The sequence below is a fragment of the Trachinotus anak genome, unplaced genomic scaffold (genome assembly GCF_046630095.1).
Source record: "Trachinotus anak isolate AG129_WGS33_773 ecotype Australia unplaced genomic scaffold, CSIRO_AGI_Tana_v1 ptg000003l, whole genome shotgun sequence".
Classification (NCBI taxonomy): Eukaryota; Metazoa; Chordata; class Actinopteri; order Carangiformes; family Carangidae; genus Trachinotus; species Trachinotus anak.
In genome coordinates, this window is record NW_027273854.1 from 6,549,159 (window position 1) to 6,576,903 (window position 27,745).

The 27,745-nt window shown below is 44.2% G+C and overlaps 1 protein-coding gene across 2 annotated transcripts; it reads left to right on the forward strand.

The window, feature by feature from the left end:
• On the forward strand, nucleotides 1–27,670 carry rhbdf1a (rhomboid 5 homolog 1a (Drosophila)). Of its 2 annotated transcripts, XM_071470199.1 has the most exons (19): nucleotides 231–374; nucleotides 18,166–18,310; nucleotides 18,418–18,557; nucleotides 19,140–19,247; nucleotides 20,738–20,951; nucleotides 21,409–21,615; nucleotides 21,843–21,965; nucleotides 22,124–22,287; nucleotides 22,662–22,913; nucleotides 23,018–23,129; nucleotides 23,239–23,313; nucleotides 23,412–23,573; nucleotides 23,680–23,780; nucleotides 23,875–23,938; nucleotides 24,544–24,638; nucleotides 24,734–24,809; nucleotides 25,138–25,238; nucleotides 26,317–26,470; nucleotides 26,588–27,670. In XM_071470199.1, exons 2-19 carry the CDS (start codon nucleotides 18,194–18,196, stop codon nucleotides 27,005–27,007), a joined length of 2,685 nt encoding a protein of 894 aa, XP_071326300.1. In that variant the 5' UTR covers nucleotides 231–374; nucleotides 18,166–18,193; the 3' UTR covers nucleotides 27,008–27,670. The 2 variants fall into 2 exon arrangements, with proteins under 2 accessions (XP_071326308.1, XP_071326300.1); XM_071470207.1 differs by lacking the exon at nucleotides 19,140–19,247 and having other exon boundaries at nucleotides 1–374.
• Nucleotides 27,671–27,745: the final 75 nt, after the last annotated feature.

Genomic DNA, 27,745 nt, shown 5'->3' on the forward strand with positions numbered 1-27,745 from the left:
AAACTGAATTAGGCTACAACCGGCAGAAGAAAACTTACCCCGGGTAGCTCCATGGAGCAGTGTGGGAATGCTCTGTCCGTAGGTGGGAAGCAGAGAACCGGACGGCAGCCACATTTCGGCCACACCATCCTGGTGTCCCGCCTCAGCTGTTTGCGTGCTCGGGAGTGACCGGGTTCGGCAGCACGGCACCGGGCTCGGCTCAGAAACATCTGCGGGGTGGAAAAGACAAGCGCGTTTATTCCTGCGCCGCTGTCAGGATGATGTGACAGATCGCTCATCTGCCTCTTGGGGAAACATCTGTGAAACCGGATTTTTTTTTTTTTTTTTTTTTTTTCTTCCACTGCTGGAGATCATCTGAGCCGGTTGTTATAAGGGTAAGTTATGTCATTATTTCGTGACTGTCTCCTGTGGTCGCCCATACGGAAGGCGGCAGGCGTGGGACGCGCTCACGCTTCGTGATCGAGGAGGATAAACGATCTTATCCCAGTCGACTGGATTACTGGTCAGTCGGTGGACATGGGAGCCCCCCAGATGCAGGGTGAACTTAGTCAGCAGAGCATCATTTAGGCTACAGGGTGCTGTGCCATTTCCGCTGCTTGTAGTGTGGAGTTCTCATAGTGAAAGTGGGCTGTTTAAAAGGCTTATAATTGGATCTACCTTTAGGCCCAGTCACCTTTTAAAAAAAGTGTGAAATGCCCCCACACATTCAAGGGCTGTTGAAGTGGAATTAATGATGTGTGAAATGAGCGTTGTGTCCATTAGGGGTCACAGGCTGATAAGCGTAATTACTTTTTTTTTTTTTTTTACTTAAACTTGGCCAAATTCAGGAGAGATTAATTAGAGCCAAAGGTTTGACGGAGGAGGGCTCTGTCTAAATACAGGTTTGAATAAAGGAATGCACCTAAATGACTATGCTGCTGAATAACACATCATGCTCTAAGTCACACCATGATCTCAGTCATCCCTGTCATCCTCCTCTTCCTCCTACTCCCTCCCCCTCCAGGTCATCATCAGCATCACAATTATTCTCATCAGTTACGAATGTTTACGCTACTGTCTGTGACAATTAACATCATGGCATCATTTCCTCCTTTTATCTCATAGATGGTCGCAGATGGAGATGTTGAAAAACGTAGATGAAAACACATAGTGTCAGCTTCTCATATCATTTTCCTGCATTTGACCGCTTTCGACCTGGAAGTGTCATTTCTTCCTTAGATCTTTGCTTTCTTCTGAATCGTGGCTTTCGTGACACACGGTGACTCAAAGTGACTCACGGCAGAGAGTCACAAAAGGACACGAATTCCACAAAATCACCACGTGTGGAGCGGCCACCTGAATGTCAAGATTTGACTCATCAGGGCTTGGAAGCTCCAGGACAGCAGCCCACATATTAACAAACTTCAGTCTTGTTGACATCGGAAAGTTTACGCACTAGAGTGTCCCCCAATACCTGGGCAGACTGAAGTGAAACCGTAGCCGTACTGTATTAAAAACTGCTGAGTTATTTTGGCAGACAGGACATAGGAGCACATGGCCCGGTTTGTGTGCCCAGTGTTCCTGAAACCTTATCACATGGAGGGAGGGGGATCATGGCTCAGGGTGATGTAATCACACCGATAAAGCAGGGCCCTGATGTGTGATGGTGGCAGTCATGCTCATCTTCTGTATTGGCTCCAACTGGACCCCGGGGAGAATATTCCCAATGTGTGTGTGTGTGTGTGTGTGTGTGTGTGTGTGTTTGGATGTTTATGTGGGTGCATGTGGGTACATGATACTTGGAGGGAACTGGGGGCAGCTCTGCTGAGGCAGGTGTACCATCCAGGCCGGCCTGTGTTGACTGGATGGTATGTGAGTTTTGCAGGGGGCTGCTGAGGGGGCCACACTGTAGTCATGCCTGCATGACTCATGGCGCGGTATCTGTCTGTCTGTCAGTCTGGCCAAGTGCATAGTCCTGTGCAACTGCCTCATGGTGTTGCCTTCAAAAGAGCTACAAGGCAGGTTTTTACACTCGGTGATTATGTTATCAACATTCAATTCGTCAACAGATTTTTTCCTGTGCATCTCAAAGCATGTAGCTCTATGCAATAGCAACATTGTGATATTTTACATATGTGGTCTAATCTCTTCTAATCAAAATGTATCTTCAAGCAGGACACAGTTGCTAAGCCCAGAATGGATGCTCTTTGTAGATTTGATGCTCTGCTGATGCGATGACACAGTCTTCAAACACAAAGCCGCCATAGATTTTCCTGGAAGAAGCCCTCAGAAATGTGAAATGGGCCTGTTCCCGAACATGGGTGTACTCTCTGGTGATTGTTGGTCATTTTCTCCAGTGTCTGGACAGAGTTCTGTCTGCATTCAGATGAAATGAGCGTCACGGGGCTGAACTGTTCCATGTGTGCTGAGCACATGCTCCAAATAACCTCAGGCTGTTACATCAACAAACACATCTGTATCACGAGTCGAAAATTTGCTCACTTGAAAATCCTGACGTTTATATTCATGACTGAGCAGGTAGAATTTTGTAATGTATGAATGGATTCTGTAATTGTAAAAGAACATGTATTTCTCAGGAGTCCACTGTATTGTATAAATATGCAGGTTATCTATCATTTAGGATTTCACATTTTCACATTCTGTTGGACCCCTGGACCATGAGTTTTGACTTAAGTTTCCCTTAAGCTACTTTTAATATCATTTAATATCATTTAATATTACGTATCTACTTATTCCTAAGTGTAAATGAATTTTAATTTGAGCAAAATATTAAAACACAAGACACCATTTTTTTTTTTATGCCTGTACTGTTACACCACAGGGGTTCGTTAAGTTTTGTGCCTTATGTTATGGCCCCTTTGCCAAAATCCAGCTTTAGATACGTGGTCTCTTTGGAAACTTTAGGATCTTGGCTGGATTGACCGGCCCCAACCACTCGGCTATCGGGTCGCCCTGGATCTTGGCTGGATTTAAAATATTTCCCTGTGGGTTTGAAGAGGGCTTGTCCTCTCATCATACACGCCCTGTAAATGATTGAAGAGGTTAACAATCACACAGTGTTCACAAAAGCTCAGCGACTGTAAGTGTTATAGAGCTGAATTACTTATTTTTTCCGGAGGCTGTCACGTATCAGTCATCACAGCCAGCATCTTCTTTGTGTGAAAACTACTACAGTCACGTTTGTCTTGTGGGCTGACTTGCTAATGTGAGGCACGGCAGCGGTGTCTGGAGAGGTCAAACATGTTGAACGACTTGTTCTGCTACTTCTGAGACAATACGCATGCTTTCCTGCTAAATATATTGGTTGCAACTGTTCCCACAACTGAGCTCAGGCAGACATTAGCTTACAAAGCGTGTCAGGTGTGGTTTTACAAGGGACTGATGGTGCAAGAGCCCACAGGCAGTGTTTGATCCAATCCTCGCTGGTGCTCGCTCAGCTCGTACCTTGATGACTTTGATGTGGTTACGGTTTTGACTAAGATGTCAGGAGTAGGAACTGCCTTTTTTCTCACATCAATAATGTGGTATTTGCGGAACAGCAGAAACTGTGTTGTGTCTCCGATGTCTGCCGTGCATATGTAAATAGGACTGTAAGCAGATACATTCTGTCTTGTCAAAGGAGGGAAAAACAAAACAACAAAAGGTGAATCGGTTGTGGTGCATTGATTTTAATTACACAGGAAGTGTGGTGTTTGCTTGTACAGACTGTCATTTAATGAAGTACAGTGCACAGGCTGTTGCACGGTCCCAGAGTGCTTCCCTCGCTGACGGCTTGGTTGTGTGACTCACAGCTGTTGCGTCCAATTGTTCCCATCCCATGACATCGAGGTGGTGGCATGATGCAGCGGCAGCCATGTCGGTGAAGTCAGTTGTGATGTAATGCTGTAATGCAGCAGCAGGGCTATTTCAGGTTTACCTCTGAGCCTCCAAGGCCTTCGTCTGCCAGCGTGCCACCCTGCCCTTCTCTCAGTCAGCACCTCATCTGTCACGAGCCAGACAGTCATACATGAACCGGTATTCACAGAATGTACTAGAAAACCTTTGATGCACAGGTTTGGAGAAAAGTGGGAGGTGTGACTAAATTGAAAATACAGGTTACTACGAATTGTTTTCACAGCTCCTCGGCTGAAGCCGACATTAGGCTGCAGCAGGGATGAAAACATCTAATTTGGGTTTGGTAGTTAGAGGGTGTCTTTGGGCCCATAGCTTGTGTTCTCACTGACACGGTGTCTGAGGCTGGTTAACCTCAGGGCAAAGCTCATTCTCACAGCTGTGGGAATGCTGTGTGTTTTTTCCCAGAAGGCCAGAGCTTATAGACAAGCAGCAATGGCTCCTTGAACTTTGGTCTTCCTTTTTGAGCATGAAGAGCTCTTGAAGGGCGTGTCGCAGACAACCCCACACATATCTTTCCTTACCTGGTTCCTGTCAGGTATGTTGCAGTTGCATAGTCTTAATTGAGTGAAATCCATTGGCAGAGAATTTGGTTTCAAAGCTCTCACAGGGTTGCATTACAGCAGCACGAGTTGATAGTGAACTTGTGAAAAGCTAATGCAGTCTCCTTGTTTGAAAAGCACCTTAGTGTGTGCACATGACTGATGCAAGTTGTTAGTTACAACACATGAACTCTTTCTAGAATTTGATTTATTAGAAATAGACCAATACTTAATATAACAGAAAAGACATCCACATTATTTCATGCTTTTTGTGTGTGTTGCTAATCCACATGGGGGACTAGTAAAATGGGAGCACCACAGGCCTCAGCTTTTAACAACAGCACTGTGTAGTGTCTGTTTACTTTTTCTCAGATCATTGTCAGGCCAGAGGACCAGCTCAAGGAACACCCTGAGTGATACAGTATCCCAGCACTGTTACAGTGGCAGTGATAGTGCACTTTTAAATAGGATGCCCCCCCCTGCCCCAGCCCCCCCACCCCCCACCCCCTTCTATCTTTGGCACAGTCAGTCGTCATACCCAGAGGCTGTGAATCCTCATTGTGTACCAGACTGCTAAACTCAAGTTGACTGTTCCCTGAATGGAACTGCACACACACACACACACACACACACACAGAAACACACACACACACACACACACACACACACACACACACACACACACACACACACACATACACACAGAAACACACAGGAACACACACACAGTTACATGTGGACAGTTTCGACTATCCTACCAACGTCGCATACCATGCACCAAACTCACTCCAGTAGCTTTCCCAGAAATGAGGGTGTGTTTTGGACTCCTGTGACTTGTCTTTTACTGTTTTTTTTTTTCAGAAGAGGTGGATCTTAGTCAGTGTGAATGCTCCTTTTGTTTTGACTGAACTTGAACTATTTAAGTTTCGAAATACCACCGCTGAGGGGTCACCGAAATATGCCAGATTTGCATCTTTTTAAATGTTGATTTATAGGGTTTTTTTTTTTTTGTTTTTTTTAACACAAATAGATTTCAGTTTATCTGATGGACTCATGTGAAATATTTGCCAGTCAGACTGACTGAAGTGGCATCAAGCCAGGCACCATTGGCATATTTGAACAAGTACCTGATCCTGTAACTCTCAACTTTCCTTTTCTGCTGCCTCTGCCTCTCTTCTCGCTCGTGCCAACTTTCCCTTGCATTTGCCAGCTGACAGGGCTTGTAATGCCGCGTGCCAGGGAAAATGATGTAAAGCCTCTCATTTATGGTGCCCAGTTGATCACGCCCAGTTATAGTGAAGGCATCACGCTCGAAGCCTATTATGTGGTGAAGCATATTCATTTAAAACCAAGCAAAAACAAACATGAACAGTAATGCAAATCAGCAGTAATTTATTCCTGGTGCCTTTTACGATTTTGTACTCCCACTCTGGGACACAACAACTTTTTTTTTTTTTTTTTTAGTTTCACTTCTCTCATCTTGTCTTAATCAGACATTCTGTCTCTTCACCAATATTATATTTCCTGATCATCTGCCGCTCCTGCATGACAATATTTGCCTGGGTTTAGCAGAGTGAGGAAGTGTCCCTATGTGTGTGATCTGTGACCTGAGGGAAAAAGTGACTTTATTTCCAAAGACAAAGAGTCTGTGTGTTTTCTTCAGTTACATCAGGAGTCAGGAGGCCTCCCCCTCACTGGGCCTGGGACTGTCCCAGTGGACCTGCCCCAGCCTTCCCAGTTTTCCTGTGCCTTTGTTGGGAGTTTTCCACAGATCTCTCGGCCCAGCTGCATGGCTTCATTCTTCCTTCTTCCTGCTCCTTTATCCTCACTTTTACACCTCCCTGATCGCAGCTTAGAGACCCTGGCTTCATGGGTGTTCCTTTGGGTGCCCCCCTCCCCCAACATCCTCAGAGTAGCCTGTATCAGAGTCTGATTTATTAGCTGGTAAATAAATGAGACAATCTGAGGTGAAATGCAGTGGCAGATGGAGAGTTAGAGAAATAAATCTTGGAGGGATATGATGTTCTTTGATCACTGATATGTTCTGTTGCTGACTTCAAATTCTTTTGTGTGCACAGATACACAGAAGGGGTTAGTTTTGGGCTAAACAGGCTATTTGTAAGTCTTGCTATTGCTACATAGCCAATATTAGCATTAATGGCTGTTTAACAGTCTAGAAGAAACAAGTTCAGCATCAAACTTAATTTCCTAACTCGCCAAGAGCTGTCTCCAGAGGTGGAAATCAACGCCAGTGTTAATCTTGTTTTGATTCTATTACAATCACTTCTTTTCTTCTAATGAAGTTAGCATGTTAGCCAGCTAGCCCCGGTGCAGCCAGCTCCTCTCGTCACTTTCCGATAGCAAACATAGCACAGCTCAGAGGGCGTTTTATATCCTCTTATATTGTAAACACTATGATGGCTGAAGCTCTTGGCAAACGACCTTCACCACCATCACCCGCTCCTGGCAAGAAACCACATTTGTGGGCGACTCAATAGCCAAGTGGTTAGGCTGCATACCATGTGGGTGCAAATGCTCTGAGCAGGGGAGTCCCCGGTTTGACTCCCGCCTGGCTGGACTCTTTGCTGCATGTCATTCCCCATTTCCTGTAACTCTTCACTGTCCTATCTGCAAAATAAATACACAAAAAGGCAAAAAAATATATAAAAAATTAGGAAAAGAATCCACATTTGGTGGCAGAGAAAACGTAAAAATAGCCCCTTTAATGATATCAGCACTGGGATATTGGGAAAGGCTAAAAAAAGTGAAATTACACTGTATATATACATTCAACCTTATTAAGGTTACATTTGATGTAATTTTGATTCTTCGGTGGATCAAAATGTTTCGGATTTAGTGTTATTCAAAGCAGTAATTTAGCATGTACGGAGTAATACATACATGTTCTGTTTTCTTTGAATACCAGTCATAGACATGGCGCCGCCTCGATGAGTGATTCTCACAAGTTTCGACACAAAGACCCAAATCTCACCTCCATATTTATCTGAGTCATTGCTCCATGGTTTACATTGCTCACAGCCTTTGCTGAAGTGTCTTGTGACCCACATTTGTGTCCCACCACAGGGACTGAGTAACCGTCGGACCCACAGATTTCTCCTGTGGCTCAGAAATGTCAGAGCCTGTATCAGAAACACAGTTTGTATAGTTAACTTTATTCCTTTTTTTAACCCCGCAGTGTGAGCGGAGCTTATGTTGTAGTTGATATATGTGGCATTGATTTGTGTGTTCTTCCCACCACATGCAGCAGTGGGAACGAGAGCACATACTGTAGCTGTGAGTAAGCACTTCTGTTGGTCTAACCATTTTATCTGCCATAAGTCAAGCCCAACTTTGTGCTTGTACGACTCATTTTAATAATGCTTCTCTGCCGCTACTCCTTCAGCCGCTTATTTGCCTGTATAACAGATGAGAGAGATTTAAATATGGGACCTTTATTAAAATGACCTGGTTGTTGTGTGTGGAACAAAAAACGGTTTCCCCTCCCTCCAATCCAGAGGGGAACCAGAGGACTGAATACAGTAGGTCTCTGTGGATGTTGCCTCTGCAAAAATAAATCAAAATCCTCCTACCTGCACAGAATCAGGGTTGCACTGTGATCCCAAACAGAGAATCCGTCTCTGTGTGACACTGATATGTGACGTTAAAGGTGTTGCGGTGCAGGAGGAGGCTGCTGGTATGACCTCAGTTAATAAACCCCTGGTCTTCACTTGGCTCTTAACTCAGGCTGTGCACGCCCACATCTGCACACTCGTACACATACATGTACACACACTGACACCCACGTGTGTGCATGTGTGCACATGTCCACAGCCTGCAGTGTTGAAAATCAATGTAGTCAATCAATAATCTGTACTGTGGGCTGCTGCAGGTCTGCAAATCTTTCAAGGAGACATTTTCTGAAATTGCATGTGAAAGTCACATCCATCTGAAGCTTTTCAGTCATTTCAGCAAGTGTGTGAAATGAAATGTTTAAAAGATTGAAAATGGTAAAAAGAAAAAACCTTGATTGGACCTTGCTATGAAGGTTAAGTCAACCTATGAAAAAATACAGAGATTTTAAATCAAATTACTGATATATGGTGATTCATAGTGACAGAATAAATTAGTTCATCATTTAAATATTCTACCGTTAGACTGAATGATTAATATCGTGGTATGCCATGTTATATGTGCTGCACATTTATGATACGTTTCGTCACACCTAAGAGATTTCTTGATGTGGGTGTTTGTCCTCTCGTGTTGTTAGAGGTTTACAGAGTGTGCTTTTAGAAAGATTTGGCAGCAATTTGGGAACATCAGAGTTTCTGAGCAACAGAAGAAAAGAAGAGGGGTTTTCCATCTTGCTCAGTCTGCTTTGACCAATTTTGAGAAAAAAATTGCTATTAGTTGTTTTGTTTTTCTTTACATTATAATCCTGAAATCCTTAAGAATTGAAGAGTTAATGCTGACTGCGCCACAGGTGGACCGAGTGTGTTTTGGAGAGGCTCTTTGAATTAGGTATTTTATTCATCATCATGCTGTAGATTACATTACTGTTTCAGAAGCTAAATTTTATAATTTGACAGGAATTCAGTTTCATCAATTCTTTCCTTATCGTTTTTAGAAACCCCCTTTAAACGCCAGCTTGCTGGTTGATTTTGAAAAGTTCCGTGTCATAAAAGATTGGACAGCCTCCATTCTCTCTTCTGCTTAAATCCATGCTAATATGGATAATTCCCATTGTCCCACTGCTACAAGCCACACTTCATCAGTTCTTTTCAATAGACGTGTCAGCTTCGATGTCACAGTACACTGAGATCTCGCTCTCTGGCCGGTCTGTGCAGGGCTTGGGGTGGGCGACAGGCCTGACTCAAACAAGGCCCATTATTTTCAGCCTGCAGTGACGTATGCCCTATCACAGCCAGAGGGCTGAGATGTGTATATTTAAATGTGCAGTGAGGATGTGTTCCTGTGCATGTGAGCGAGTGTATGTTGTTTCCGTGGTCGTGTGGACAGGACACGGAGAATGCGCTCGGTCTGTGGTGTGTTTCCTGCCTTCATTTGCACGTCTCCCCCTTCCTCTGCTCCGCACTTCCTTCCTTCCAGCAGTCCACAGTAAAATAAGCGGTAACCCGACCTGGCTCTATGCTGGTGGTCTCCCACAGAGGATGTGAGATGACAGAGCTGATGGCTCTCCTTTCTGACGTTTAAAAAAAAAAAATCCTGTTGATTGATTAGATGACAAAGATAAACCTAAACAGTTGTGATAGTAACGTAACACAACCTGACAGCCAGCAGTGCTGCTTTTTCTCTGTTTATATTGACCTGATGACCTCAGATATAGTTTTCATCCATTAAACATACACTCCAATATGATGTCTCTGCTAAACCATAATGACGTTAACTGAAGTAATTTTCTTAGCTAGGAATTTGCTTAGTCCACCATTTCCATTGATGGAGGAACGAAAACTTCAGCTTGCTCTTGCTTTTTTTTTTTTTGACTACGATCAGGCTGCACAATGACCCTTGTTCAGCCCAGTCCACATCAGGCCCTACAATGCAGCCTTTTGTAGTCCTGATTCAGGCTGATATCATGGTGGAAACTATTTAGATGGGGATCACATGTTGTTAGGGCATGCTGCTTGTGAGATTCTCCTCTTACTCACTTAACAAGAGAATGTCAAACCTCCTGCAGACAATAAGATGCTTGTTTTTAGTCTCAGGACACAGTTTGGGAGGACTGGGATCTCTAAGAAAGATGGCTTACTCCCCTTTGTTGTCTAAAGTAGATTCTCTCGTTAAGCCATAAATTGCAAGACCTTGCATCAAAGCAGGACAGGTCAAGGGGTGAGAAACACACCCCAATCTTGTCTGATGCCAATATCATTAATCTTCTGATTATGGCAAATAGTGTGAATAGAGATCTTTGACGTTTGCATAATTCATAATTTTGATCCAGTTTGACAACCCTTAACTAATTTTGGAAATTTAATATGGAAATGAAAGCATTTCCAAAAGCCTTTTAGATTTATGAGACACTATGTCTTTGTCTGTAATGTTACAAATTATGTGACAAGCCTTTTTAAAAAACATTTTGAATCCAATTATAATAAATTCATTTGCAATATGCAGACAGATTGTTAGCTTAATCTAATTGCTTCTCTCCTCTCTGAACCCAGCCAGCAGAATAAATTATAATATTATATATTGCTGATTTGCTGCAAAGCCAGATGTTTTTTATTTGTCCTCTGTAGATCCACCACAGTTCTCTTTTAGCCTCTGGGGTTAGGACCAGTCCTCCTGAGTATCACAGCCTTGTTGAATTTCATTAACGGCCCTCAAGACACAGCTTTTACAGGCCGGGAGCATTTTATCTACTGTTTGTCATGCACATACTCTCTGTGCCCCAGAGTGGAGCTGCTAGATTTTCCCACTGTGTTAAAGGCAGTGAGATTCCTTGTAGGGTACAGCTGGAGATCAAGCAAGCAAGTTGATGATAAGCCTCTACTGCAAACAAAAAAAAAAAGGTTTCAATTGCTTTATCCCAAAGCTGCGGCTGTGGGCTGTTTCACAGTGAGCTGATTCAGTGGGGTGTTAACTGATCTGGTCACAGAATATACACTCAAATCTCTTGTTATTGTATAAAAAACATGTCTAGTTGTCTTGGCGTGTGGGATATATATAGCCCGCGCCATGGGGAGTTTTTTTACTGTCAGCTGCTTCCTCAAGATTAGAGGCACAAACACAACTCTGGACTGAGACATGATACAGATTTACTAAGTGAGCCTTATTTTTCCACTGAAGTGAGGACAGGCCTTTGCTGTGAGCTGAAACAGACGCGTTAACAATGCTGAGAAAAGAGTCTCTTTGGCTGCGGGGCCTCAGCCCTGTGTTCACAGCAGCTCCAGTACGAAGTATGAAGTAAATAATTCACCTGTGCGGAATGACTGAATAATTCAAGTGCTGAATTAGCTATGCATGTAATAACGTTTCACCTGTATTTCAAAAGGATATAAAACTTTGTGCTAAAGCAGAGATGATATTCTGTTTGTAAATACACTGAGATTAAATTAATTATATGTCCTGGTTTCTGTTTACCAGTAACACGCCTCACCTCCCCCTTCATATTGATTTCCTGTGCAGGATATTGCTGCACGGTGAAAGTCTGGGTCTTGTGCTGATATAATAAGCGAGCGCAATTTTCAAGGACCTGCATTCGCCTGGCGATATATAGAGGAAGAGAGGAGGACGGTGGTGCAGGCAGAGCGATGGCGGGCGCAGATATTGTGTCTCGCACAGAGATAAATGGACACAGCCCAGCTCTGTGAAATGAGTTTGTTGCGCACAGCTTTTGAGAGATGTTGTCATGTTTTGCTTTTGTCAGAAAACAGCCCACCGCCCAGAGATCTGGAGCAGGATGTGTTTTTGTGTTGGTCTACAGTTTCATACGGACGCACATTTGCAGTTGACTTCTATAAATACACCACATGCATGCAGCCCGCTGTTAGAAGGCCATTTATACCTTCATGAGCTATTCATATCTCTGGCACTCGATCCTGTCATTTAGTAAACACTGTTATGACAGTGAGGGAGCCTGGCAATGGACCTGATACAAATCTGTCACTCCAGACTGAAACCACTGAGACTAAAAGGTTAAGTCTCCATTGTAAAATCCCACCGAGTGCTGACAGCCTGAACTAAATACCTGTGGAGCACTATGGGAAAAAGGCATGGCCTGCTCCACCCTTTTTGGCTGGGCCTGCCATCCATGCCCCTACTCTCAAGCACCCAACTTGCCAGTCGCAGCAGCCCCCCCCCGCCCCCACCCCTCAGCTATCCATGACACTTGATCTCAGGGTCAGCTGCGACGGATATTTCTGCTGCCTCTCTGCGCGTGTGTGTTTTTTGATGTCGTAAGGGCTGGTATGGTATGACAGCCTGTCACATGTCACTAGGGTCAATTCAGACGACTGCAGCTCTACTGGTGCTAAGATGCGCTTCAATCCCGGGCCTGCGGCTGTATTTTGCAGTGTTTTCTTTCTTTCTCCCCTGTAAGTTGGGCAGAGAGAGAGAGAGAGAGAACTGAGGGGCTTTAAGCCTGGACTGTTTACGACAGCTCAATTTTATTTTTGCTGAGGAGCAAAGTGTGGAAGCCATGTGTTAGTTTTCATAGTCGCCAGAGCGGCCAAAAAAGAAGAGACACATTAGAGAAACGCTCTAATTACTCCGTTAGTTATACTGTACATGTGACTCTGTGTCCAAATCAACCTCCACAACTGGTGAAGTCACCTGGTATTAATGTCTGCACTACAGTATAATACATTTATTTTTAGTGCCTGTTTCTTTTCTGTGTTTCTGTTCGCCTCACAGTGAAATATCAGTAGCTTTGTAGTTTTCTCAGCTTCTTAATTCTTCCTGGTCGGACGCACAATGTTCTATATAAAGATCAAAAGCAGCTTGCTGCAGTTAATGCGCAGATGGGCCTCAGATGCCTGTAGAAACTACACAACACACATGCCTGCAGTGTTATCAAGTGCAAATGATTCATGTTTAAATCTTACAACAGGGCAAAATGCTGGATCTGTGTCTACTTCATCAGATTGTTTTTCAAATGCCTCCACCCATTCACTGGAATAGATATGTGCTCATTAGTTTCTGTTCATGATTATGACATCCCATTTAAGGGATCTACAGCTACTGTACATTAAGCTTGATTTCACAATGACGACACTGAGTGTGACTGATGTAGATAGCATTCATTGGTCTGATTTGTCTTTCATTGTTGAGGAGAACTTTTAGAGTATTTCTCGTTACATTAGTCAGAGAATAATTTAGGAGAGTAACTGTTTGAATAGTGTTGTTTCCCTCCATTGTTTCCAGTGTCAAGCCTCGCCTCCAGCGTGGAGTGAAACTAAAGAAACAATGGATAGTCGCATTTATAGAGAATGACTAACTGTTAGGGTATGGGGAAAACCAAACATAACCTGTTTGTGCCATCAGGTTTTTAGGGAATCAGGAATCTGACTGCAACCTGCTTCAATTACACAGAAATGCAGCAATGCCACTCAGTATTCAAAAGCTTGTTAGTACATGGAAAAATGTTTTGGTGGCACTACGGTGATGATTTGAGACAAAGTGGTCAAAAAGCTGAGCTGTGGCGGCAGCAACATGCAGGAGAAGAAAGGAATGAAAGAGGGAAAGACAGAGCAAAGGCCTGAGGCCAGGAAGCGCTGCAGCTCTCAAGAACGAGGTATCCGGCCTTCTCGCTACTCAGATTAATGAGGTCATCCATCATGGCGCCTGCCCGTGCACGCTAGGCAACGAGTCCTATTTTCCACTGTCCACCCTGCCTCTACAATCCCTGCCGGGAGCAGGCAGGGCCCTACTTGGCGAGCCACCTGAGGCTCTGTCAGCCTCAGTGACACGGCTCTGTCAGCCACCCTGCAGCTAGCCTGCCTCCTGTAGAGTAGCGCATAGCAGCGGAGTACACACAGTACCCGGAAACCAGCCAGCTCCTGTCCATAATGGTTAGACTTCATGTGGCTTCCTGCGCTGCCATTTCAGCTTGGTTCAGTTTCAGCCAGAGATCTTGAGGAATGTGGCGAAGGCATGCACTGAGATTAGAATCGGCCCTGGACAGAGAAGATTTCAAGAATGCACAAATATGTCTAATATGACTATCTCAGAAATGTTTAATTCATAAATTATTTTTCTAAAACACTTGATCTGGCTCTTTGTAGATAATATGGGTTTAGCTCTTTCTTTTCCCCTCATGTACTGGAGTGAATAGGGACTGGAGATTTTAAATAAGGCATCTGCAGAAAAGATGTCAGCTCCAGTATAAAAGAGGCCAAGGCCAGATTACTGTTTTATTTATGATGAATGACAAAGAGGAGGGCAATGTTCCCTGGCAAGCCTCTGTGCATATTTGAAAGGGAAGAGCGGCCTGAGAAAAGAAGTTATGTTGTACACAATGAAACAAGTCTGAATTGAAGCAGAAGAGCAGCTCCCACCCCCACCAAGCTTTATCCCTCTAGTTCAAGGTGGCACTTACCTCCGTTCACTGAGCCTGTCTTCTGTGGGCTCTAAGCCTCACCTGTGACAGCTGGACCTCTGTTGTCATAAGCCAGTCCCTTTCTCTGCATGACTGAAGACCATTTCCCAAGCGATTATATTAAATGATGGCATGGAAAGCTCCACTGGGCTCGAGTTTGTATGCAGAACGTATTACAATAGATTGCAGCTCACCAGACAGAGAAACAGAGTGCTGGTTATGCCTGTCAGCCCCAGTCATTATGGCCCGGCTGGACATCCCTGCACCTGGAGAGACAACAGCTTGTCCTCTGTGTTTTGTCCGCTTGTCTGTCTTCCCCTGCCTAATGGAGAGAAGAAGTGGCCTGAGGAGACAATGTCAGCCCCACAATTTAAAAACAGTCCGTGCAGGATTGTCATGAGTCTCAATAACTGAGTAGGAAGTGTTAGTTTCTAACAACGACCAAACGATAGCAGGAAGCCAATCTTGCGAGGCACAGTGTGCAGTCATGGGAGTGGGTGTTTTTTTTTTTGTTTGTTTTTGCCCCTCTTTAGATGTGAATCTTGAAGACAAAACAAATCTTTTTAAGAAACTAGATTAAATCGTGTTGGTCTGAAGAATGTGAGCCTCAAATCAGCGCTGGGAATGTAAACACTGTGGGAAACTATTACACGCTTCGAATTGTTGCCATACGACAGCTCAACCAGAAAAAAAGCACAATCACCTTGAGAACGAGATAAGATATTATGGTGAGTTAGCTAAACAGCTGCTCGGGTTGAATAATATAGTCTCGTCTCACTGAGCTATTTCTTTAAGACCCATTTTCATCTTCTGCTGTTGAACTTGACCATGAACAGATAACACGCTCTGTCAAGGGAGGGCTCATCCTCCAGCCTGGATAATTGCCAAACGCAGAATTCAATCAGCTCTCCTTCCCCCCAAGGATATCTGCTTCTGAAGGACTTCCTGCCCATGAAGACCCCACCCATCTCAGTCAGGGACCAGCCTCGGGTTCCATGTTGTCTGTGCATGGATTTGTAATCATCACTCATCGGAGAGATGACTGGCAGTTCGAGTGCGGTGAGAAACGAGTGAGAAACTCACGGTGAGAAACGAGTTGGTGGCTGTCGTGGCTGCGACGATGCCAAATGTTCCAGCTAAACTGGAGTCGCAGGCCCGTGCCAGATCAGCTGCCATGTTGCCTTTGGAGGAGGACGAGAGAGACAGAGGGAGACAGGCAGCCACTTGGCTTGGCTGTCTGACGAATTTTGGAGGTTTACCTCGGGCTGTGACCAAATGCTCTTAAAACCCACTGAACAGCACGGCTGCACTATTGCTGCAGCATCAAGTTTTGCAGACGTTTTGCAAGTTCTGCAAGACTACTTTTACATGTCTACAGCGTGTGGGATGCAGATGTTGAGTAATGCCTAAGGCCTCACTGTCATTTTAAAGTCAGATTTTTCAGCCATCACCTCACTTCATTTACATAGTTTTGAATGTTTTTGTAAATTTGTCTGTGTGGGTTAGATCTGACAACAAGTTAGACAGCAGGCTTAAAGGAACTATGAGGCTGTAATTGCCTCTAAATGGCAACCAATCACACAGAGGCCACATGCAAGTAAGAACGAGCTGAGTGGGAGACTTTAGGCAGGAAAAAAGCCCAGAGCAGAAAGCAGGAGGAGAAGCTCACCGCAGGAACAATGGGAGTTGTTAAGTGTGTGTCCACCCATCGCTCCTTCATTCTGTGGAGGCAGAACAGCAACGGCAGAGCACTCAGGGCAAACAGAGTTAATTCAGGAGGAGCCAAAGCTTAGGCAATCAAACAATGTTTTGCATGGAGGAAAATCTGGTTCCCTCACTGTCTGCTTTCAGTTCAGTTCCCCTCTGCTCCAATCCAGAGCGAATGCCCCCTCCCCTCCCAGATCTGCTCTGTATCAGGAGCCCTGCTGTTTCAACTAATAGTGAAAGTAATTAAATGTCGGGTGTTCTAGCCCGGGGCGAGAGAGAGGGCTGTTGTTGTAACAGTGAGTTGTGCACAAGCTGAGATACTGCCGTCGCATTTGCATTTCCCAAACGTTAGTAGCCAGTCCATGAGGGGGATGAAGTGTGGGATGATTATTCAGTGGATTTACACACAGATGTCCGAATTTTTTTTTTTTTTTTTAGTAAAACAAAATAAGTCATAAGTGAAGTCAGCACATATACGGGTCAAAGTGGAGCAGGGTGAATAGGCTTCAAAATGTCACTTTGCTCTGGCTTTAGTCCAGTCTACTTTGCTAATCTCGTATCACAATCCAGTCAATGTCACTGGAGGTCAAACGACATTCAATATAAAATGTGCACGTGGTCAAAACCTCCCACACTGGGAGGTAATGAAAGATGAAACCCACTATAATAACTAACAATGCAAACTGTTGTATTTCAATCACCCCATCTAGTGTTTCTCCTTTAACTTCATTGGCAGAAGTGTCAGCATATAATGAAGTAACTGTACCCGTGTCTTTGTGTGAACTTGTGAATTGAGAACTATCTGTCAGCAAGACGCAGACCCTGTTTAAATACTAGCACATTGGTGATGACCTCTGCTGCCCTCAGTCTGAGGTTTTCCTGCTGTCTCTGCTGAGACACACTGACAAAACTTCCCATCATCACTTGGGCTAAAACAGAAGCCTGTGGTGCATTAAAATGGCAACGCGAAGCAGATGTGGTCACAAGCCGTGGACGTCTTTTCAAGGAACTTGCGCTGTAACAAGAGAAGTGAGGACGTGACCTGGTGTGGCTGCTCAAAGCTCAAAACCCTTGATGTGACTTAAAGACTTAGGCATTTTAACTGAATGAAACGGGAATGGGCGGGAAAGGGATTTTTTTCAAATTCATTTGGTTTTGTAACAGCTCCAAAGCTGAGGAGACAACCTCCTTTGCACGTTTACACATTTGCGCTCGTTATTTTGTGCATTCCTCTTTCCTGCAGGGTGAAAAAAATAGCTTTAATGAATCATGAGTGCACAACTATGCATAACTGTACACAATTTTTCGTGGGATGCTGCGGAATCATTTGAAGTGAAAACCATGGCTGTGCGCTGTTAACGGGTAAATGAGCTCAATTTTTCATGGGAATAATGGGAATTAAGAAAATGACAGGAAATGAACCACCAGGCCCAGAGAAGTGAGGTTAGACGGTGGGACAATAAAACGAAGGGCTGGTGTTAACAAGGCTTCAGCTACAGGCAGGCTGTCTGATGCTGAAGTTTACTGTGCACCTCCTGTGGTCCACAGGCCTGGTCATGGGAACGCATGCACACAGTCATTAGGCTAAGAAAGATGTCTGCTGGAGACAGAGCTACTTTTAACCACCCAGGGGGATTAAGTTTGACTTTAACTGTAGAATTAAGGGATTATTTTTAAGACTGCAAACTTCCTAACTCTGCAGCACAAATATTTATTGCTTTTTTTTTTAAATGGCTCCGTGAACTGTTTTGGGGAAGCAGTAAACAGCTGTAGATTGTTCTCTGTGGTTTCCCTTTGACTATCTAATGAACAGAAATGTGTGAACGCCCATGCTTGAATCAAATAAGGGGCCTTAGCACCCTCTTGTGAAACAATTTTGCAGCACAAACCATTCTAACCATCATGTTAAAAGCTGTTAAAGAATACCATCACATTTTGAAACTTATCATAGTTTCTTTTCCCTCGGTGTAGCTGGCAGGCCTGGGGTGGGACAGAGAACATGGCTGAACCACGGCGGGAGAGCACCAGCAGCCTGCAGAGGAAGAAACCTCCCTGGCTCAGACTGGACATTCCCACAGCTCAGATGTCGCTAGACGAGCCTCCCACTTTTGTTCAGGTGCTTTTTTTCTCACCGAATTCTCATCTCATGTTTGTTATGGCTCTCTGTCTACTGTGACTTGTGTTTTCACTTTTTCTCTGGGTTATGTGTCATTTCTCATGTAGCCGGTGAAGAGGCAGGGGTTCCTGCGCAGTATCAGCATGCCAGTGGAGACCACTCACCTCCAGTCCCCACCCCGCGACCTCTTTGACACCCGACGGCCTGTCTTGCAACGTCAGTCATCCATCACTCAGACCATAAAGAGGTAAAAGGCAGTTAGCAATACACTGGGCTGATTTTATATATTGACATATTGATGTGTGTTCTAGCATTACCTCATTCAACACCTCATGCTTCTCAATCTCATGCAAGATTACAATATGAATTTATCAAATCTTTCGCAGTGTAGCATGCAAGCTGTGTTGTTATTTACATCAGGCAAACAACAGTGTGTGTTGTCTACCTTTAATGAAATGCTATGTAATATAAGCAGGACATGCTTATATGAGATTCCTGAACCAAAAGGAGGATATTGGCAGCCTGTGTCCCGTGGCATGTAAAAAATAACTCTTCCATATATCTCCAGTGTTTCCGCTTTCCTTACCTTTTTACAAATTGCATGGCTGTTTCTGATTAACCACCTCAGTATCATGTGCCTGGTAATCACTTTCCTAATGTTGTCAGTCTCAATGAAAAACAAGTCTTCACCTAAGAGTCTGCTTCGCGCTCTCTGCATGATGGCTACAGCACTGTCCAGCTGCACCTTTCCTTCTCACTGCCTGTTGTTGTCTTTTCTCTTTCCTCCTCCTTCCCTCTGTCCCTCCGGCCCCGCTCTGCCTGGTCACAGCAGCAGAAGGGTGCACTTTGAGCGGATTAACACGGTGCCCATTAAGGGCCAGCGGGCTGCTCGTCGCAGCACCAGGAAGCACCAGTCGCTCTCCAGAACCCTGCTCAGGTACGGCAGGAAGTCCCTCACAAGACTGCAGGTGTTAGGGTCAGGATGAAGGTCTGGTGTTTACTCACTTGTTTACGATGAGGAAATAAGTGAGTATGCTCTGTGTATGTTTAGCTTACAGTGTGAAGTCTGACATTTTGCCAGTGATGCTGTAAAATTTTGATTTATTTTTAAAAATTCACTCTGACATTGAGTGTCACATATATAAGGCCCACATCACAAGATTCACAAAAAATGTTGTTTGTCACCCAGCTACCAGCTGTTGCAGCTGTGAGTCATGTCACTGCCACAAAGATGTTTTAAATGAGTCATAAGAGGACCCGAAACCAAAAGCTGTTATTTCCCTTTTACAAGTTCCTCTTTATTTCTGAGCTACAGGAATGATCCAGCATGACAATGGGAGGGGTCGCTCATTTCCTCCCACATCTGTCAAACAGCATCACACACAAGCAGCTATTGCTTCTGACTGCTACATGGTTTCAGGCTGACATGCCAGGTCTCATGGCCTCTTTAGCGGACACTCATTAGACCATGATTGTGTTCAACCATACTCATAGAAACCAAGGTTAGCGAGGGCATGTCAGCTGCTGCAAAGAAAGGCACACACATGCTAGAATATTAGCTGCTGAATCATGTTGCTGAAAACAAAACAGAGGACCAGGCGACCCATGAGAATAATTCACGCAAAGAAAGACTGAGCTGCGCTAGTTAGAAATAGATTTCAACCTGACTTCACTGCACATTCATTCTGCAGCTGGTAATTAGTGAAAAAAAAACCCAGCTAGCTCGCCTGAGCTTTCCTTTGAAGAATGTTTCCACTTCCACTTCCTGGCCTCAGGGTGCAGTAACATTGTTTGCTCTGGTACTTATTAGGCTTCAAATACCAACAACGCGATTACGTGTGTATCCAGAAAGGTTCGGTGGAATGGGCCAATGGGGAGAGTGGAGTGAGACACAAATAAAACCTCTGAAAAATCCCTCATTCTCTGCGTTAATTGGATTTGGTGTCTGTTTGTGTCAGTTAAGATTAGGAAAAATCTGAATGAGTTGGATTTTATTTGCAGCATCAGAACTACAGTAATCCTCTTGTGCTCTCTGTCCTTGAACATGTGGACTGGGAGTGTGTGACTGTGCACCATGCATACACTCACACACTGTTAGAATTTGTACCTACCTGGCTGTCTGTCTTTCCCAGTGTGTCTGGGCATAAACATGCCCAGGCTTGTTCTCTTTACTGCTCCTATTACTTGCACTATCTGGGCCACTTTTTGACATCCTGGGGAGTGCGGGCTTATCAGTCCCTTGCATGTTTGCTGTCCCACTCCTCCATGTACAGAGCTCTTCAGAGGGTCATTTAACTAGTCTCTTTATATCTCTTTTGTAACTTTCACCATGCCAGATAGGATTTAATCTCTGTCTGTGAGAAAGGAAGCATTTATGTATGTGAGCTTTGTGACCCAGAACTGAAAGGTCAGTGTTTGTGGTGTTAGGGGAACAGCAGACTGGTTTGGAGTCAGTAAGGACGGCGACGCCACCCAGAAATGGCAGAGGAAAAGTCTGCGCCACTGCAGCCTGCGCTACGGAAAGCTGAAACCACAGGTGATCCGAGAGATGGATCTGCCGAGCCAGGACAACATCTCCTTAACCAGCACTGAGACCCCACCTCCTCTCTACGTCCCCTCCTCACAGCATGGCATGCAAAAGGTGAAGGAATACATAGTTTGTTTTGCTGTTATTTGAACAGATTTTTGTATGAAGATATGTAATACCAATGGCAAACAACTGTGTATTTTAACCTTTAAAAAGGAACAAATTCCGGGCTTTTTCCAAATTTGCAAATACAGGTATTGATCATTCTTTCAATCAATCAATCAATCAAAGTATTTTAATGATCCCAAACTGGGAAATTGTTGCATTGCAGCAGCAGCATAACTTACAATATGTACAATATGATACAGAAAGTAACAAAAAAGAATGTTCAATATTTCAATAAGGGCACAAAAATTCTTAGAAAATTCTTTCCGTCTCTTGTGTTAAATTAATCTTATTTACAGCATCTGCTGGAATGTCTCTTGATAATTCATATTGTAATAATGCAAATGGATTTACTGCTCTTTCTCACCACCACTTGGGATCACATTTGGAACCTGTTGGTCTCCAGATCGTGGACCCACTGGCGCGAGGACGAGCCTTCCGTATGGTGGAGGAGGTGGACGGCTACAGCGTGCCTCAGACCCCCATCACCCCCGGAGCTGCCTCCCTTTGTTCCTTCACCAGCTCCCGCTCAGGTCTCAACCGACTGCCTCGCAGACGCAAGAGGGAGTCGGTGGCAAAGATGAGCTTCAGGGCCGCGGCAGCGCTGGTCAAGGTGAGTGATGGAGATGAAATCAGATTAAATACAAATATGTCCAATGCTTGAAAGAATGACGTATATATGAAGAACAAACAGGAAAATAAGTGAACCAGAACACTTGTTGTGCACATGTTCCTTTCTGTACTTTATTGGACTTCATTGGCACTGTATTATTTTGTGATGTGCTGTGATGGAAAGATTATGTCTGTGAATGCACATATGTTTATTTGTGTGTATCTCAGGGGCGTTCATTACGGGAGAGCACGCTAAGACGGGCCCAAAGACGAAGCTTCACCCCTGCCAGCTTCATGGATGAAGATGTGGTCGACTTCCCTGATGAACTGGACACATCCTTCTTTGCCAGAGTAATGCAGGAAAAACAACAGTGTTATTTTGCTGTTGTTACTATGCAACCATATTTAGTTACAACTGAATAATAATTCTTATTTTCAAAAAAACCACTTGGGATTCAGATTTTCGTCACCTCTGCTCACTGTTTTCTTTCCACCGTGTTCACTTCTAGGATATTATGATGCACGAGGAGTTGTCCACGTACGCGGACGAGGTGTTCGAATCACCGTCTGAGGCGGCCATGAAAGACACGGAGCCCAGCGGCAAGAAAGATGAAACGGAGCTGACAGGCAGCGCCCTAGATAAAACCGAGCTGGAGAGAAGTCACCTCATGCTGTGAGTTACTGTGCAACTGTGGCCACAGTGTTAGTTATCCAAACTATGATTTTTCAAATAATCATTAACACTGATTCATCTTATTGGAAAGATTTGTATACAGTGAATTATAATGTATAGGAAATATAAGAATTATAACCAGGGTGCAATCCACAATGATTAGATTTCCTCAGCTCTGTCAAAAACCAGTCTGACACAAATATGAATATTATTGATATTTTTTGGTGATGTAGCCAGGTGATGAGAAAAAAAGGCCCAAATAATGGTTGACATGAGACACAAAACAGATTGTCATCTTATTTCTTCACCATCAAGCTCATAAACCTGTTTTCATTTCTGTGTCTCTCTTTCATCCCCTCTGTTACCTCTTCCAGACCTCTGGAGCGCGGGTGGCGTAAAGTCAAGGAAGGAACTCCAGGACCACCGAAGGTGCCGTTGCGGCAGGAGGTGGTGAGCGTCAACGGACAGCGGCGTGGCCAGCGCATCGTTGTACCTGTCAAGAAGCTTTTTGCCCGAGAGAAGAGGCCTTACGGGCTGGGCATGGTGGGGAAGCTCACAAACCGCACCTACCGCAAGCGTATTGACAGCTACGTCAAGAGGCAGATAGAGGACATGGATGACCATAGGTACTGTACTGCACCACATATGACTAATGAGCTCTTTCTCTCTCTTCCCCCAGTGGATGACACTGATGGATGATGAGTGCTGCTGTTTTTTTCTGTCTCTCTAGGCCTTTTTTTACATACTGGATCACCTTTGTCCATTTGCTCATCACTATCTTGGCTGTATGCATCTATGGCATTGCACCAGTGGGCTTCTCCCAGCATGAGACAGTTGATTCTGTAAGTCTGGCTCGCTTGTGGTGAACATCTTTGTCAACACGCCTTTTTTATTTTATTTTTTATCTCATCTCATTTTTACTCTTTATGATTTGGATGTCTTCTTATTAAGGTTTTAAGAAACAAAGGCGTATATGAAAATGTCAAGTTTGTGCAGCAGGAGAACTTCTGGATCGGGCCGAGTTCGGTGAGCGCTCTTCTCTGCGTCCTGTTTTCAACAGTGTTACACGTAAAAAAACAAAAAAATAACAAAAGCAATAATCCTGTGTAATTGTCTTTGAATAGGAAGCTCTGATCCACTTGGGGGCCAAATATTCTCCATGCATGCGGCAGGACAAGCAGGTGCATGAACTTATCAGGGAAAAGAGAGCTATCGAACGCAACTCTGCCTGCTGTGTGCGGAATGATCGCTCTGGCTGTGTCCAAACCTCAGAGGAGGAATGCTCGGTCTGTAAACGAACCCAAATCTTTGTTTTGTGACCTTTTTGCGATTCAAAAACAGGTCAAAGCTGTGGGCAATTTTAATTCCTTCCCTTTGTGGTTTTATCTCTAGAGTACTCTAGCTGTGTGGGTGAAGTGGCCGAGGCATTCCAGCACTCCCCAGTTAAATGGTAAAAGCAGACAGTATGGCTCTGTGTGCCATCAGGACCCCAGGTGAGACACACTTGAAGTTTCTCCTTTTATAGTTCAAAGCATAAATGAAGTGACACTGGTTGGTGATGTGTGTCTGTTGTCTGTCTCACTGCAGGATATGTCTAGAGCCTGCCTCAGTATCTCCTCACGAATGGCCTGATGATATCACCAAGTGGCCAGTGAGTACAGTAAAACTGTATTTGGTATTAAGACACTGGTATTAAGACTCAACCCTATAGATCAGGTGTTCTGACCTAAATGAGACTTAAAAATAATTGTTAAAAATAAGACTGGTTTGTTTAAAGGGTAGAAAAAATGACATAGTCTGTCCCTCCTGGAAAATATGCAAATATATTGCATGATGTTACCAGCAGAATATTTTATTCTTCTCTCTCAGTCTAATCCAGTTGTAGGTTAAGACCAGTTTTTTTTGGGTTGTACAGAATTGCACAAATAAGTTTTCACCCCAAAGGAAATACCACACTATTTTGAGTGAAATGGACTCTGGGATAGATTATGAAACAGCACAAAACCACTAAAATGGGCAGTCTTCAGGATTTTAGCTCAAAATGTGATGTCTCAGACATCCAATTTTTTTACATTAATGAACCTGGGTGGGGTATCGCATTTCGGCACTGTGTTACTGTTTAAAATTGTCTTGTCTAATGGGTCTGTGGACATAAAGTGCCACAACTCAAACATCCTGTTGGGGTTAAACCTAAAAGAAGTCCCATTTAGATCAAACTTGAAATATTGACTGTTGTTCCTCTGCTCTGGCTTTTAGATTTGTACCAGGTACAACACAGGGAACCACACCAACCTGCCTCATATAGACTGTACCATCACAGGCCGACCCTGCTGCATAGGAACCAAAGGGAGGTGAGGAGAGCTTGTGAACATTTATCCTGTACCTGTCTGAAACGTGATGGGCGACTCGTTTAGTAGATGACTAACTGCTGCTCGTGCTCTTCAAGGTGTGAAATCACATCCCGGGAATATTGTGACTTCATGAAGGGCTACTTTCATGAGGAGGCGACTCTCTGCTCCCAAGTAAGCATCTCTCTACTAAGTACATACAAATGAGACTTTTTTTTCTTAGTAAAAATGGGGAGAAGCTGTTGCGGTGCAAAATTTCATTTCTGCTATTTTTAATCTGGCTTACTGGTTTGTGTACTTCCTGAATACCAAACCAGATGGAGTGAGAGCTCCCCAATCATCTCACTGTGCAGGAGTCTGTCTTCATTTGCATGTTATGATCTTTGATTGTCACTTCAGTATTATTTGTTATACTGTTTTCTTTCCTTGATAGATTGTGGTTGTATCTTTCAGTTTGACTGCGGGGCATTCATTAATGTGCTTTGCTCTGCTCCTCCCTCAGGTGCACTGCATGGATGATGTATGTGGACTGTTGCCTTTCCTCAACCCAGAGATCCCAGATCAGTTTTACAGGCTCTGGCTCTCACTTTTCCTGCATGCTGGGTGAGTCAGTAGCCATCGGACTTCTGCTTAATCCGACGGAGAAGAAACAGACAAAGAGAAGGGGAATAGCATAAAAAAGAGAAACGCTCAGTGTGTAAAGCATTTACTACCAAGTAGTACCAATAATGCAAGTCTTGTTACCCAGAAGCTCATAGGCCAAAATGAGGCCAGCCTCTGAGTCAGTTACAGCAGAATATGAATAGAGCAGAAAATCTGTTTTGTCTCAGGCCAACAGGCTAGATCAGCATTTTTAAGGAGTATGTTTGCAATCAGCAGTGAGGAACAGGATGTTTAAAAGATCAGAATTGGTCAAATATGTTGGCACATACAAGGGAGTTGACTCTAGTTGTCAGTAACTCTTAGTGTCCTTAAATAGTGCACACATATGCAGAAAGAGACGAAACAGATCCAGATTATTATTTGGAGCTGTACCAAGTTGTACAAAGTCATAAATTTCAATATCGTTTGTCTGATTTTTTCACATCAAGATCTAAATATTATTTCCTGAAAAAAATGACAAACAATGCCCTATTTCATAATATTTAGGAATGTGGGGAAAAAATTCCTGGATTAAGCTCATCAGCACCAGAATTTAAAGGGTTCCTCCCTGGCCTGGGCCTCATCCCTACAGCAAGTTTGGTATAAATCGGTTCAGTACTCCGTAATCCTGCTTCTAAACAAGCAAACGGACAAACAAACATTTCTGGGTGAAAACATAACCTCCTTGGCAGAGATAATATAGCTCCACTTTGGTATAGTTTAGACCTGTCAGTCAGTCAGTCAGCGCAAACAGCTGACCTCCCTGTTAAGAGGAGCAGAGCTTCATCTTCACGCCGGCTGTTATCTGCCTCCCGGGTAATTAAACAAAGTGCCTTGACTACACGAACTCATTAGGCTCCAGTGAGATAGAGACTGATTTTATTGATGGGCAAAGTTATCCCCCGGTCGGCTGTTCAGGTGTTTGCCTCTTCAACACACAGGGATTATCTGCCCGACACGTGCGGCTTTTCAGCCACACAGACACACAAACATCACATTGCACACACATGAGCAAGTTTGTCCACATCTGCCCTCCCAGGATTCTTCACTGCCTGGTGTCGGTGGCTTTCCAGATGACCATCCTGAGGGACCTGGAGAAGCTGGCGGGCTGGCTGCGCATCTCAATCATTTACATCCTCAGTGGCATCACGGGCAACTTAGCCTCAGCCATCTTCCTGCCCTACAGAGCAGAGGTGATCACCCGTTAAAGCCCCACACACAATAAAACATCACAGTGTGTTTATGAGTCATATTGTGTGTCAGATTTATCGTTCTCGGGCTCACGTCTTCCTCTGCTGTCTTTATCTCAGGTGGGTCCAGCTGGCTCTCAGTTCGGGATCCTGGCCTGCCTGTTTGTGGAGCTGTTTCAGAGCTGGCAGATCCTGGCCCAGCCCTGGAGGGCCTTCACCAAGCTTCTGTGCGTGGTGCTCTTCCTTTTTGCCTTTGGGCTGTTGCCCTGGATCGACAACTTCGCCCACATTTGTGGCTTCATCTCTGGCTTCTTCCTGTCCTTCGCCTTCCTACCCTACATCAGCTTTGGCCGCATGGACCTGTACCGCAAACGCTGTCAGATCATCGTCTTCCTGCTGGTGTTTGTCGGGCTCTTTTCAGGCCTCGTGGTGCTCTTCTATGTCTACCCAATCAAGTGTGAATGGTGCGAGTTGCTCACCTGCATCCCTTTCACGGACAAATTCTGCGAGAAGTACGACCTCAACGCTCACCTTCACTGAGAGCGTGGGCCAGCGTGAGCTCGTCGGGAAGGCGTCAGGTCAAAAAGACGCGGACTGACAGGTGATATCAGCCAGTCTGTGTCTCCACTCTGCTCCTGTGTGGCCGGGGACTGTCACCCCCTCTCTGTGAACTATGACAATATGCTTGTGTTTTTTCTACTCTTGTCAGTATGAATACCTATGCCACTCATCATAAAAACTTCCTTTAATCACCTCCCTGTTCACAGACAGTCGTTGTCACTCCCTCACTGTCCGGTGAAACAAAGGTATGGCACCTCTGAACCTCGTCAAAGCTCCCAGCTGCCCTTTACATGTGAGGTAGGAATTAGACAAACCAGCGCTGGTACAGAGAGAAGGAATTTTTCTTTTTTTTTTTTTTTTACATTCACACTCCAGACATAGGTTTTATTATTATTCAGGCAACCTCATACAGAAGCAGGGACGAAAATCAAATATTGATACCTTTGGTGCCTTGTTGATAAATGTACCAACTACTGCCATATTTTTGTTACATTATGCTGAGCACTCGAATGTTTTCTTTTATTTGTTTTATTGCTTCTCAAGAAGTGATGATTGTTTTGAACACGGTAGTGTTTTAGCTACCTGTCTACTCACATGTAACTGAAAACAACAGTAAAAAAAAAAAAAAAAAAAATCTACAAATTCAAATGGTCTGTGACTTTCTCTCAATTACCAGAAAATGCCTTTTGAAGATGAAAAGGGTTTATTCAAATTGAG